General features: G+C 41.7%; 1 protein-coding gene across 1 annotated transcript; it reads left to right on the top strand.

Annotated features, from left to right (window-relative positions):
* The first annotated feature begins 646 nt into the window (after nt 1-646).
* dll4 (delta-like 4 (Drosophila)) lies at nt 647-13,199 on the top strand. Its single transcript, XM_007231505.4, has 11 exons — nt 647-1,321; nt 1,588-1,845; nt 3,045-3,087; nt 3,769-4,032; nt 7,894-7,954; nt 8,413-8,543; nt 8,781-8,950; nt 9,754-9,973; nt 10,337-11,060; nt 11,834-11,942; nt 12,064-13,199. Exons 1-11 carry the CDS (start codon nt 1,268-1,270, stop codon nt 12,067-12,069), a joined length of 2,040 nt encoding a protein of 679 aa, XP_007231567.2. The 5' UTR covers nt 647-1,267; the 3' UTR covers nt 12,070-13,199.
* The last annotated feature ends 221 nt before the right edge of the window (nt 13,200-13,420 follow it).

Consider the following 13,420-nt stretch of genomic DNA (forward strand, 5'->3'; position numbering starts at 1 on the left):
TAAATATAGGTTATTAATATTTTTTATAAAGATAACGAACATTGTATAGCCTAAAAGCTTAAAATGACATCTTATTATGAAGTATTTAGGGTGGCAGAGCATTATGAGACATTTTGCCTTAGTTTTGGGTCACACTAGGCCTATTTATAGGGGTGCACTTATTTTTTCTCCAAACCCTGAAAGGCAGGCGTTAATCCTGTACTAAGAGCTGGCAGTAAAGATGTGACCCCTTAGCTCTCTTTTACACACAAGTGACTGGCACCATACGGCCCGGCGCGCGCCTGACTGCAGGTTTTAGTCTGCATGTTCTTTCACTCTGGGATGTGTACAAACATTTGCAGGCACGAGCGCGCGCACTGCATACGTTCAATACGTCAACAGATGTCAGTCAGTGTGTTAATGATGATAATAATGATAATAATAATAATAAAACAAACGCTCTCCGTTGAGATGGCTGGCGGTGGGTGTTAGGATGCTGTTGAACATCATTATTGTTCGAGCAAAAAAAAATAGAAAAAACAACAGCAAGCGAGGAAGAGAGAGGGGATGAGGGGGCGTGGCTGCGTCGCGGAGTGGGCGTGGTCAGAGTGACGGACGGTTTATGTAATGAGCAGCGCGCACACAAAGCCAGTATAAATACTCAGGGACGCGAGAAACAAGTCTTCATTCACGACTTAAGAAGACGGGCGTTAGGAGAAACACCCCCACCCCAAACGCGCGCGCGCACACACACATACACACAAACGCACGCGCACGCACGCACACACATATATACATAGCCTACAAACGCGCGCGCACACACATACACACACAATCACACTGGACAACCCCTTATGCACGCAACGAAACGACAGCCTGAGGCATCGAGGTGACCACAGTGGAGGGAATAGGGGACATGCACGGTGGTCGGAGTGGATAGAAGAGTGGATACTCGTCTGCTGCTGGCTGAGCTTCACCTTTTGGGATAAAGCTGGGGGGGATTTTGAGATTTTGACCCCCTTCTGTTGTTTTCTTTTTTTTTCTTTGACGTTTCTCGCAACGGACACGCGCGCAGAGGCGCAGGACCGGAGGAGCGCGCGCGCAAAGGAATATACGCCTTGTCTCCTTTTTGTCTTTTTTATATTATTTATTTTTTGAATTGTTGCGACCTGCAGACACGCTTGTGGAGTAGGAGCTTGTACGGAATAGACTACTTACTGAAGCCGCGGGTGAAGCAGTTGCACCCCCCTCCCTCCCTCCCTCCTCCCCGGGAGCACTGAGCAGCAGCATGGCAGCTCGGCTCACCTTCCTCCTCTCAATGCTCTCCTCGCTCATAACGCAGGTAAATACCAACTCTAGCTTACCCCCAACAACCTCAGCAGTGCGCGCACGAGGGGCAGCCGGAGCCAGGCTACAGGCTCTGCAAAAGCTCATCTTTGCTTTACCCCACTAATAGCCAGCCCAGGCTTTTGCCCTCATCATCGCCATCACCACCATCACAGCAGCGTCCTGCGCAAAGATGCGCATTAGCTATAAATTGCGCACAAAGATGCATGTAGTAAAAATGCACTGCCTTCTGTTTACCCCCTCCTCCTTCTCTCCCTTTAGATGTTGGGATCCGGCGTGTTCGAACTGGACCTTCACGAGTTCAAAAATTTCAAGGGGCTGCTGGCCAACGGAGAGCCGTGCCGGCCCGAGTGCAGGACTTTCTTTCGAGTTTGCCTCAAAAACTACCAGGCGGTGGTCTCTCCGGGAGACTGCATCTTCGGCACCGCCGTCACCCCGGTGCTGGGCTCCAACTCGTTCAGGGCGGAGGGTGCACCTCTCAGCACCCCAGTTCGACTGCCCTTCAGCTTTGGATGGCCGGTAAGGCGCGCTTAAACTGCTGTGTTCTCGTTTTTTTTTTGTTAGTAAAGTTGCTGGGAAAAGAAAAGTGGGCTAGAATCATCTGGATTTCCAACGCAACAGTTTATGGCAGTGCACAGTGTATCTAGTGGTGCAGACCCCTTGAAACGAACCAATGCAATGAGTTTTATCCTAAATTGTATTTGATTTGTTCAACCAGCTTGGTTGCTTTATTTATGAGCACACAAACAAAATAATCGTTGTCATCTTTTATGACAGTGTAAACTCTGTAGAATCTGGGGTTCTTTAGTTCTGTATATCATATTTGCAACACAAATAACTAACATATAAAGTTGGATGATTGACTGGTTCTTTTTGCTGGTTAAGTGGTGCTTCACTATGGATTAAAAGCGTCTTACAAATTGTTATTCACTGGACCTTTCAAACGAACCTTCTACTGTCAGATATAAAGGCAATGTTCAAGTACAGACAGTGCAAAGGTGCAACACGACCCTTCAAGTCCGAATGTGCACCTAAACAAGTAGAGAAAAACAAATGCACAGGAATATAATGTCCCTGACTGGAACACTGTAAAACAACTGCAAAGGAAGGGAGCGGAAGAAATAATTACCCTTGAGGGTATACGACCCCAGTTATGAGTGGGGTACCACCCCAGTGACCATTTAGACTTTACTCTTTATTTCTGTATTTAAACATAGAGATATGACTGCTTTGTTTGAACCAGCCAATGGTTCCACTGGTTCCAAAGTGTTTGGAAGTTTCTTCATTTGTTAGCACATGAAATAAGTTTTTGTCATTTTTTTTACAGTGTGAAGGGTGTTTTTCAAAGTTTCTTTAGTTCTGTATTGCACAATGCCAACTCGTACAACTGTTTGAATGCTCACATGGTGTTTTTCTGCCAGGTTAATGTGTACTTACTATGATGGGAAGCCTCTTGGAGAACGTTATTCATTCATAGAATTGAAAAATATTACGTAGCATCAAAAAGGATCCCACTATAGTTAAACCAAGTCAGGCTACTCTGTTTTTAGGCTTCCATCACATTAGTATACTCTAAATTACACAGTTCTTACTTTTATACTGTTTATGCTTTATACAGTGTGGGTACATACTCATGCTGAACTTTAATAAGTTGGCATATGCCACTCTTGTGTAGATGTCTTTACAGACGCAGATTTCTCTCTTTCTTTCCCCTTTAGGGATCCTTTTCTTTGATTATTGAAGCCTGGTATTCACCTGTAGGTAAGTTGATAACTTTTTAAGCCACTAGAGGGCGACAATACAGTACATATCCTGTATTCCACTAAGCATCTTTATTGTTTTGTTTATTTTTACAATAGTTTTGGTTACTTTTTTCAATAGTGCGTCATTGTTTGATTTCTTAATCATAAGTAACAATATTTGTAGCAACTCTTTTCTTCCCTACTGCTTTTCAAACGGCACGTTTCACACTGTGAAACCCCACTTTGTTTCTTGCTCCAAAACACCTCCACATTCTCATACCTCGAACACAATTGAAACTTCCTTTAGTTTATTTTTGGCGTGGGAAAGCTCAGTGGGCTTTGGTGAGAATACTCAGCGCTTGCCAAAACCATCCGACTGCATTTTCCTGTATTTTACACCTTTCGGTGTCCCCGCCCTTTGGAGTGGGATAACAGCATGGGAATGTTTTTGCTTGACTTAAAGGAAAAGGAAATTCATTTTACCCGCATATGATTCAGCTGCCCCGAAATGAAAGTCTATCAATGAGACTACAGAAAAAAAGTTTTTTAATTGTTTTTTTTACAATTCTGATTATTATTATAATTTTAACAAATCTAAATCTAATATTTGTAAATGTTTTGTTATATGGTTCTATATTGTAAGCAGGCCTGTGAGATGTGATATTTGATGTCTTTTTTCCTTTTCTTTTCTCTTTTTCAGACTCAAACAACTCTGACTTAAAGATTAGTACTTTTGCCATCCAAAGACAGTTGGACGTAGGGGCTGAGTGGTCTCAGGATGTCCAAAGTGGGCAGCAGACAGAGCTGAGGTATTCTTACCGGTTCATCTGCAATGAAAATTACTACGGCGACAGTTGTTCCAAAATATGCGCACCCAGGGATGACCGATTTGGCCACTACACCTGCAATCCAGATGGGCAGTTGTCCTGTCTCCCTGGCTGGAAAGGGGAATACTGTGAAGAACGTAAGCAACAAGAGATCACCATTTACAGGCATTTAGTTGATGAAGGGGTTTAGTAGCACTTTATCACTTTCTTTATCTTTGTTCTTCTCAGAGTGCACAGAAGGGCCTAATAGTCTAGCCTAGTGTCTGAAGTGTCTGTCTCTTGTGACAGGAAACCCAGTTACTTGGTCATGAAAAGTTAGAGACTGCATTATTTTTAAATTAACACCTACAGTGTAAAATTATGGATGGGCAGTATAACTGTGGAATCATTATTGTGATGAACTAAGTCCAAAAAAGCATCTTCTTTGATCTCAAAGAACTGGTATTGTGTGTGTTTTGTTTAGTGCAGTGTAGCTGTTGTACAGAAGCTGCTCATTGTTTTTAGCTTGTGGTATTTTAAAACATGGCACTAATCTCAGGAAAATTAACAATCATGTGACACATTGTGTATTGTGATATTATGATACAGCCAGTAATATTGTATAAGTTAATTAACCACTTGAATTCATTTAGAGTAGTGGGTTAATTCAGCCCAGTATGAACAACAGAAGAACACTGTGTTAAACAATACACTTACACAAAAAATAGAGGTGCTACAAATGGTGCTTTGAGCTTTGCTGTAGACAAATCCCTTCATCCTTTTTTCCCCTCTCACATATATCTTGTTTACTTGTTTTACTTACTATGTTACTATGATATCGCAAAAACAACATGTTTGAAGTGCCTTCATTTTAAGAGTATAAATCGAACCTTGTTATAGTAAGATTGTGGAGTCTGGGATTATTGCGGGTTTTTGTTTTGTAATCAGTCTGGTATCCTCTGTTTGTGCAGAAATTTCTGAGCAGTCATCCAAAGCATGCTTGTGTGATTCTGTGGCAGAGTATCTGAGCACATGTAAAATAAGATAGACTAAAGGACAAAGTCTGACACCATGTGTTCAGTAGTCTGGAACAGCAGCCATGCCAGCCATATTCAGCTCTCTTAGCCGGGGTGTGCTGTCTTTATATCTTTATATCCGTATATGTTTATTATATAGTCTTAATACGGGCGCGTGCTCTACTCCACAGAGCTGAGAAGTTCAGCGCGCGCGCGAACGGACACCCAGTCAGAGTTTCGTACTGTATATGTAGGTGTATGCGCGTGTGCGTGCGCGTGCGAGCGAGCAAGCGAACCAGGGAGCGTACGGGCTACCCAAGCGCGTGCGTGGTAATTTAATCCCGCGCGAGCGCGTCACGGCGCAGGGGGAGGGGCGAGCACGCGCCGGGTTAATCGCGGCATTATTATCCGCCACGCGCCACGAAATTGCCGAGTGCCCCATTGTCGCGCTGCAGCGGAGCAGCTGCAAATATGGCTCGCGCAGACTAGCAACAACAATAGGGGCAGCTGGCCGTTATTGAGATGGAGCATCTGTTCTGGCCTAACCAGCAACTCAGCCCAGCTCAGCCCGGCTCAGCTCAGCTCCACAACGGCGTCACATAACAGCCCGCAACGCAAACAACAGCCCACTGGAACCTGCCTCAACACCAGTTGGCCAGTTTAACAGGTTGCGTGTATGGTGGCGGGTAGCTAATGGCAGGGCTCTTCTCGGATAGGGTGGCTAGGTTTTTTTTTTGCTAGGACTGAACAATATGGATATTATTACAAATATTACAATAAAAAGACATTTTCACAATACATAATATTTATTACAGTATTCTGACATGCAGAAAAAAATGCATCAGTAGAGACATGTTATCCAAAAATGGCTACAAACTAAATATACCTATACATATAATATGCTGTACTTCATCTAATTAATTACACAGAGCAGATTTACAGCCAGTGTTAAATGAACGCTGTAAGACTTAATAGAGGACTCCAGTGTAAGATTGACTTTGGGTGTAGTAAAACATTATAAAGGATACTAACCTTTGTTGAAGAGCCCACCTCCGCTTTTCCACAGCTTTACAAGATCCACTAATTTTTGGCAGTTTGTCCATATATGCTTCAGAATGGATGATATGGGGTATATTTTGCCCCTCCAGATAAATCCCCTTTTCTGACATTTAAAACGAGGTATTAATTAAATTTATTAAACAGTGCTTATTAAAAAGCACTGTTTACAACCCGATTTATCTGCAGGGAAAAAATATGCTCTATGTCATCCATTCTAAGGCATGTTTGGACAAACTGCAAAACATTACTGGATCTCACAAAGCTGCGAGAGAATGGAGGTGTGCTCTTCAACAAAATTAGTACTTTTAATCATGTTTTACTACAACAAAAGTCAATTTTACGCTGGAGTTCTCCTTTAAGGGTTAGTTTCCTGGGAATGGACTAAGCCTTGTCATAGACTAGTATGATTTTAGTGGAAAATTTCGATTTACAGTATGGTGAAGTCAAAGGTTTACTCCCTGTTTGTAAAACTGCCCTTCATTAATTAATTAATAATGTTTATCAATAGGCCATAAACACTAATGATATCCACAAAATGCTCAGTAACATATGTTGTGTATCACAATATAATACTATATTGTCATACTGCCCAGCTCTAGGCCTAAATAGTCATGGATACTTGGACCAGTTTGGTGTAAAGGGGTTTATTGTAGAAAAACTTGTGTGATCTTAACCAAAAGATAGCTGTGATTGAAACACAACATAATCTATTTTATTACAATCCAAATTCTTAAATGTAATGTTAGTAGGGGTAAAATACTGGATTATATACTTCTTATAGTTTCTTTTTAACAGATGCCACGTTTCTCTACAATACCTTGTTTAAACTTTTCCACCATGAATGTGTTTTCAAATCTTAAATCTCTTCAATCATAACTGTCATAAAACAATGTCTAATTCATCAGGCTGCGTATTTGTAATGATTTTGTGCAATACGTTTCTGGGTGGGAATAAACTCTTTAGACATCTGGTTCCTGTCACCACCACTGCGAACAGTCCTGACTCAGTTTCTCTAGGACCCCTCTGAATTGCTTTGTTTATATCTTACTGTTTAATTATGTTGAAAGTTGAGGAAATTAAAGTAGATTTCCCATTAATAATCAGGGATCATTAGATATACAGTAAAAGAAAGTATGTCCAGCACATCAGCATGGATGTTTGTTTTTTGTTTACAATGACAATCATAAATTTATAATGTATTCACTACCAGTGGTTAGTGTAAAAATTGTTTTATTTCTTTTAATGTGATCCAATATGGATATTATTGTTACTGTGTAATATTGAGTAGACTTCTAATTACAGATTTGTCAGAATCAATATGTATCGAGAATTTAACACTATATTCATTTAGACCCACCTAAGAATTTAAATAGCTGCATATAATTAAGCAGTACAAACAAAACAAGCAAAAGCAACACTTTTAAGAGTCAGTTTCTCAGACAGGGATTAAGGCTAGTTACAGGCCATATTGTCCTTTCAAGTAAAAATCTCCATTCAGAATGCTGTTAAGTCCAAAACTAAGCTTAATCTCTGTCTGAGGAATTGAGCCTAAGGGATCACACAATCTTTAAACATTTATCTACATTTACACGCATTTTATACTAAAGTAAAAAAGAAATACACAAGAACAAGCCACAAGTTCACAGGTTCAAGCAGCAATATTTTTATGTGTTTTTCCCCTGTGCTTTTCTATGTCATCATACCTTGTGTTTTATATCTTGACTCAAAGGAAATCTCTGCTCAAACTGGGACTCCATGATGAATTCATTATTACTGATATCTGGCTCGAGTTAGAGCGCACTTTCAGAGCTGTTAATTAGAACCATTCATTTTCCTCAGACATTGTGCTAGAAGTCATCCATTTAGTTAAAACTGCATTGAGATCAGCCAGGCCAGCACCACAGGACCTGCTTTACTAATGGTGATTCTCATTTGCTGTTGCAGCTATCTGCCTTAAGGGGTGCAGCGAGGCCAACGGCAATTGCTCCAAGCCCGGAGAGTGTGTGTAAGTACATGGGCTGGGAAAGTGGGTGTGTGACACTTCTGAATGGATTAGTAGTACTCCAGTATGCCTGTGTCATGCCAGCACACTACATAAGAGCCATTCATCTTCATAGCATAATAGCTGCTCTGCCCCAGATTCCGCCCCGACAGCTCACCCTAGAAATCCATCTCTGTGCATCCACCGCATAGCATATGTTTATACCACAGTAATTCTGTTTTGGCTCTGCTGGCCAGTGCTGACCTATATATAAAAGATGATTCCCCACTGTGGGAGATTATCCAAGATTATCTCATTGTGCTAGTTACACCTCTTTTTGTCAAAGTGCCATTTGGGTGAAAGTGAGATTAATTTGGTGTAATAGTGACTTTATATAGACTATTATACAGACACATTTATAGCTACATTTAGATTTGACCGTTTTTCCTACATACTAATGTGTCATCTGTTCTCTGTTGCAGCTGTAGAGAGGGTTGGCAGGGCACCTTCTGTACTGAGTGTAAGAAGCACCCAGTGTGCAAGCATGGCACTTGCAACCAGCCTTGGCAGTGCAACTGCAAGGAGGGCTGGGGTGGACTCTTCTGTGACCAAGGTGAGTCTGAATTACACACCAGTCCAAAAGTTACTTTAACTTTAATCTTAGTTTCACAGTTGACTGAATATAGAGTATGAATGAAGAAGCAGAGCTAAATGAGGTTACAGATACAGGATAAGAATGACTCTGATCTATAAGACTCCTAGAGATTATGTGGTGAAAGTAAAGACTGCCTTAACTAAAAGCTTGACTGTAGGTTGTGATTTAAGTGGTATCATTCACATTTGACACTAGATCTGAACTTCTGCACCCACCACAAGCCGTGTAAGAATGGAGCCACGTGCATGAACACAGGCCAGGGCAGCTACACGTGCACGTGCATGCCAGGCTACACTGGGGTCAACTGTGAGCTGGAGGTGCGGCAGTGTGACAGCAACCCCTGCAGGAACAGAGGCCACTGTACGGTGAGTCTGGGCCTTATGTTTTCGTCATTGTGGTCATGTGTTAGAAGTGTTTTTCAAGGCCATGCAGATGGCCTGCATATATTGCTATGGACTTATGTGTTGGGAGTTTGTATAGACCACCAGTTTATTCACCCTTAACTGTCTAGCTGTGTCTTAACGAAATACCTACCTACTTGCCCACCCCTAGCCCACTCATTTAACCAACCACTGACCCACCCAAGCAAGTACCCACCTCCCAACCCACCAATCAACAGAACACAGAACCAATTACCTACCCACCCACATACCCAATTTGTACCTACCCACTTATCCAAACAACCACCCACCTACCCCACCCAAAAAAATCTACTAACCCAGATTTTTACCCACCTACTTACAAACCCAAGTCAACTATGATTAAAAGGATATAGCAGGACATCCTGGTTTTCTAAACCACCTAATTGTGTATTTTATCTTCTACTAGCACCCCCTATAGGCAGTTATAAAAAGCATGTATGAGTACTATTCTAAATCTGTAGGCTCCAGATTTTTCTCCAGACCTCAATAAGACCCACTGGGTCAGAGTATGATCAAAGTATGATCCAGAAGATTTACATGTTTACATTTGTTTGTTTAATAATTTATAGCAACAAACTTTGATTGTGTAGATTGTGTAGAGATGCAACAAAATCTATTGTTCTACCAATCATGTTCCTGCCATCATGTTCTTGTGATGACAATGACAATAAACTAAGGTTTTCTTTGCAAACATGACCAAAAAGCATGTAAAGTTCTAAAGACCTGTGTCCTTTATGTCCCTTCAGGAGCTGGATAATGGCTATATGTGCACCTGCCTGCCTGGCTTTGAGGGCTCTCACTGTGAACACAGCCTGCTCACCTGTGCAGATATGCCATGCTTCCAAGGCGGCAAGTGCCACGAAAAGGACAATGGCCGCAGCTACTCATGTGACTGCCCCAGAGGTTACACAGGCCTCAACTGTGAGAAGAGGGTGGACAAATGCACGACCCTGCCATGTGCCAACGGTACGTTCCTGCTCACCATCTGGCACAGCTATACACAGCAACAGGAATTAGGCCTAAGTAAAAAAAAATAGAGAGAGGGGTTAAATTTTTACTCACTACTCTAATTTACTCCATGCAATAACATTTAATGTATATAAATAAAACAAAGGTTACTTTCTAGTCAATTATATAATAAGAAAAATATGTTATCGAGTGAAAGTTTCACAGTATGTTTTTTTCTGTTTTTCGCATAGAAAGGTTAATAAGGCTATATTTCAATGTGTCTTTTGCCATAAACGTAATATGAACCTCATGTTTGTGTATTTTCATGTGTGTGTGTGTTTACCTATATGTAACTGAATATCTTGTCTTGCCGCCGTGCAGGTGGTGCGTGTGTTGTTCTGGGAGGCGTACGCATGTGCAGCTGCCGCGCCGGCTTCACGGGTCAGCGCTGTGAGATCAACATCAACGACTGTGCATCCAACCCCTGTGCCAACGGGGGCACCTGCCACGACCGGATCAGCGACTACATCTGCTCCTGCCCCCCAGGGTACGGAGGCCGCAACTGCAACCTGCTGACCACTGCCTGCCCCGCTCAGCTCTGCCTCAACGGGGGCTCATGTGCCACCATCCCCGGAGGACCTCCAGCCTGCTTCTGCCCCAGCGGCTTCACCGGACCCCGCTGCGAGTACTTCGCACTCACCCTGCCCTCCCTCCCAGCAACCGAGCCCAAGGACAGCTTCCAGTGGGCCGCCGTGTCCCTGGCTGTGGGGCTGGTGGCCCTGTTGGTCCTTCTCTGCATGGTGGGCATTGCACTGCGCCACATTCACAGACAGGCCAATGCCGAAAGAACTCAGGCAGATGCAATGAACAACCTGTCCGATACGCAGAGAGACAATTTAATACCTACGTCCCAGTTAAAGAACACCAATAAAAAGGTGGGCCTAGAAGTGGACTGTGGACCAGAGAAGTCCAATTACATACACAAGAATTACCACTTGGACTACAACTCGTCAAAAGATTTCAAAGAGGCTCCTTCGCAAGAGGATAAAAGTCACAAATATGAAAAGTGTTTAGAAGACAAAATACCATTGAGTAGAATGTACAGGTAAGGGTTTCATTTAACTGGTTTCTATTTATATTAGGTTAAGTAGTCTGTTTTAATTGGAGTAGAGGATTTTCTGTGTGAATGTTCATTGGTAGATGTTCCCCGCGATTTACGATTAGACTTAGTCTAAATAGGGGAACCTGGCAATTATATAAGATTTCAAATAATTCTGTTTGAGAAAGAAGACAATATTATTTTTTTTTTACATTTTACAACCTTTTGCTTAAAAAAAAAATAAATGTGCCTTATTTAGACTAATATGTCCTCATCCATATAGACATGTACAATAAAATAACTCACAAAAGGAAGAAAAAAGGAAGTCTGTATGGATTTATGGTTATTCATTGAAAGAGTTTTGTTACGTTGGATAGTGCAATAATCTTTGATTGCATTCTAAAACATTCTAGTCCAATATTAATCTGATAATGTCCAACATTTCAACATGTACAATCATTCTAATCTTATATATTTGTAGCTGCTTTAAAATACGTGTCTGTGCAGATTTATCTCACAAAAAAAGGTTCCCATTAATAACCTGCAGAAAATGAAACCAGACGTAAATTCGTCGCGCAAGGTTCAGAACATCTTGAGGACAAACAATAAGCAGACATTTACATATAGTTTACAGTTGCCTGTGGGAACCCCTTTGTCTCCTGACCCCTTTTTCTATCCCACCCTCTCCCCCTGATGTTTCCTCCCCAGCTGAGCACAATGAGTAGCTGAACCATGTGCTTTTACTTTATGTTAACACCCAGTGTGATTTGTGTGTGCAGCGAAAAGCCGGAGTGTAGGATATCAACAATATGTTCCCCGAGAGACTCCATGTACCAATCTGTGTTTGTAATAGCGGAGGAGAGGAGTGAATGCGTCATAGCAACTGAGGTAAGGAGGAGAAACCAAGTTCCTTTTAATTCCGTAACACATCCAAACAGCTTCCACTGCTTTAAACTGAATATTTTCTATCATGTATTAAATGTGTCTTGAATGATCTCTGTCTCCTCAGGTATAAATGACAGGAGGATGTATACGAAGCGGAGAGATGGGGAGGACACAATCAAAGCAGAATATCCTGGATTGTTTACAAAAAAACTGAAGAGACTGGAGATGATTATTTGTGGTGTCCACTGCTGCTCTGAGAAACTTGAGGAACTGAAGAGAGAAAGAGCGGAACTCTGCTCACTGAACGCAATAGATTAGTTCCTGTTGAAGGAGTGTTTGTGTACAAACGTGTACAGTCCTGGACGTTTTTCTCATCCCTTCTGCTACGGTATGGTTTTTCCCTCACAAACTGTAAGGAGGAAAGAAAAGGACTTACACTGCAAGAGGAAAAAAATGTTTTTGGCAGAGAGAAGTGGTCTCCCCCCACATTGAGTGAGTGTTTCTCTCTCTCTCTCTTTCCTTCTCTTTCTCTCTCTCTCTCTGTCTGTCTGTCTGTCTGTCTGTCTCTCACTCTCGTGTGGTAATCACGGACACATCATCTGCCAACAAATCACTAAGAAGGTGCCAGGAACTTCCAAACCTTCAACCAGCATTGCCAGCTATGCAAGAACGGAGAGGGGGGAACCAATCAGAGCCCAATCCCACTCACCCCAATCATGAGAAGAGATATGAATGTCTGAAAAAAACAACATGTACAAATGTCAATCATATCAAAAAGTGACTGTTGTTCTCCGTGCTAAGATTGTATGCAGCCCAAATTCACAAAAAAGCCTTAAAAGAATGGGAAAGGATGCTAATTTTGTGCCCCGGGTCGTCTTGGATTGCCTGAAACGAGGGAAACATTCCTTTTTAATCAACGGGGATTCTGACGACAGCAGGATTGTTATACATCGAGCTGCACAAAAAGGATCCAAGAGGACATAAAGTGTCATTTATGTCTTTTATGCAACATGGCCCAACATGTACAAGACCAGAGAATGACAAAAAAAAAAACAGAGAAAAAAAGTGACTGCACACCACTGACTGCCTATAATTAGTTTTTGAGACCAATAATGTAATTTTAAAATAAAAAAGATTATTTCCAGAGTTAATTTAATTGACACACTGCTCTTTATATGTTTTATACTATTATTTTGTATATAATGCATATTTATAAGAACCAAACATCTGAAGAATAAAAAAATGTTAATTCCTTCTGTACATGCTGTTTGCTTGCTTTGAGAAACGTTCCAACGGACATGCCAGAGTGTAAATAATCCTGTTTCGGATTTATTTTCTGTTTTTTTGCAATTATCTAGTTTTCTTCTTCCTATCTACTATTTCCTCCCAATCACCAAAAAGAAAACATCACCATTGCCGCCCCCTCCCAGCCCTGCTCAGTTGTAAATTGGCTTAAAATTCAAATCCGTTGCCTCGGATAC

The sequence above is a fragment of the Astyanax mexicanus genome, chromosome 1, assembly GCF_023375975.1.
Source record: "Astyanax mexicanus isolate ESR-SI-001 chromosome 1, AstMex3_surface, whole genome shotgun sequence".
Classification (NCBI taxonomy): Eukaryota; Metazoa; Chordata; class Actinopteri; order Characiformes; family Acestrorhamphidae; genus Astyanax; species Astyanax mexicanus.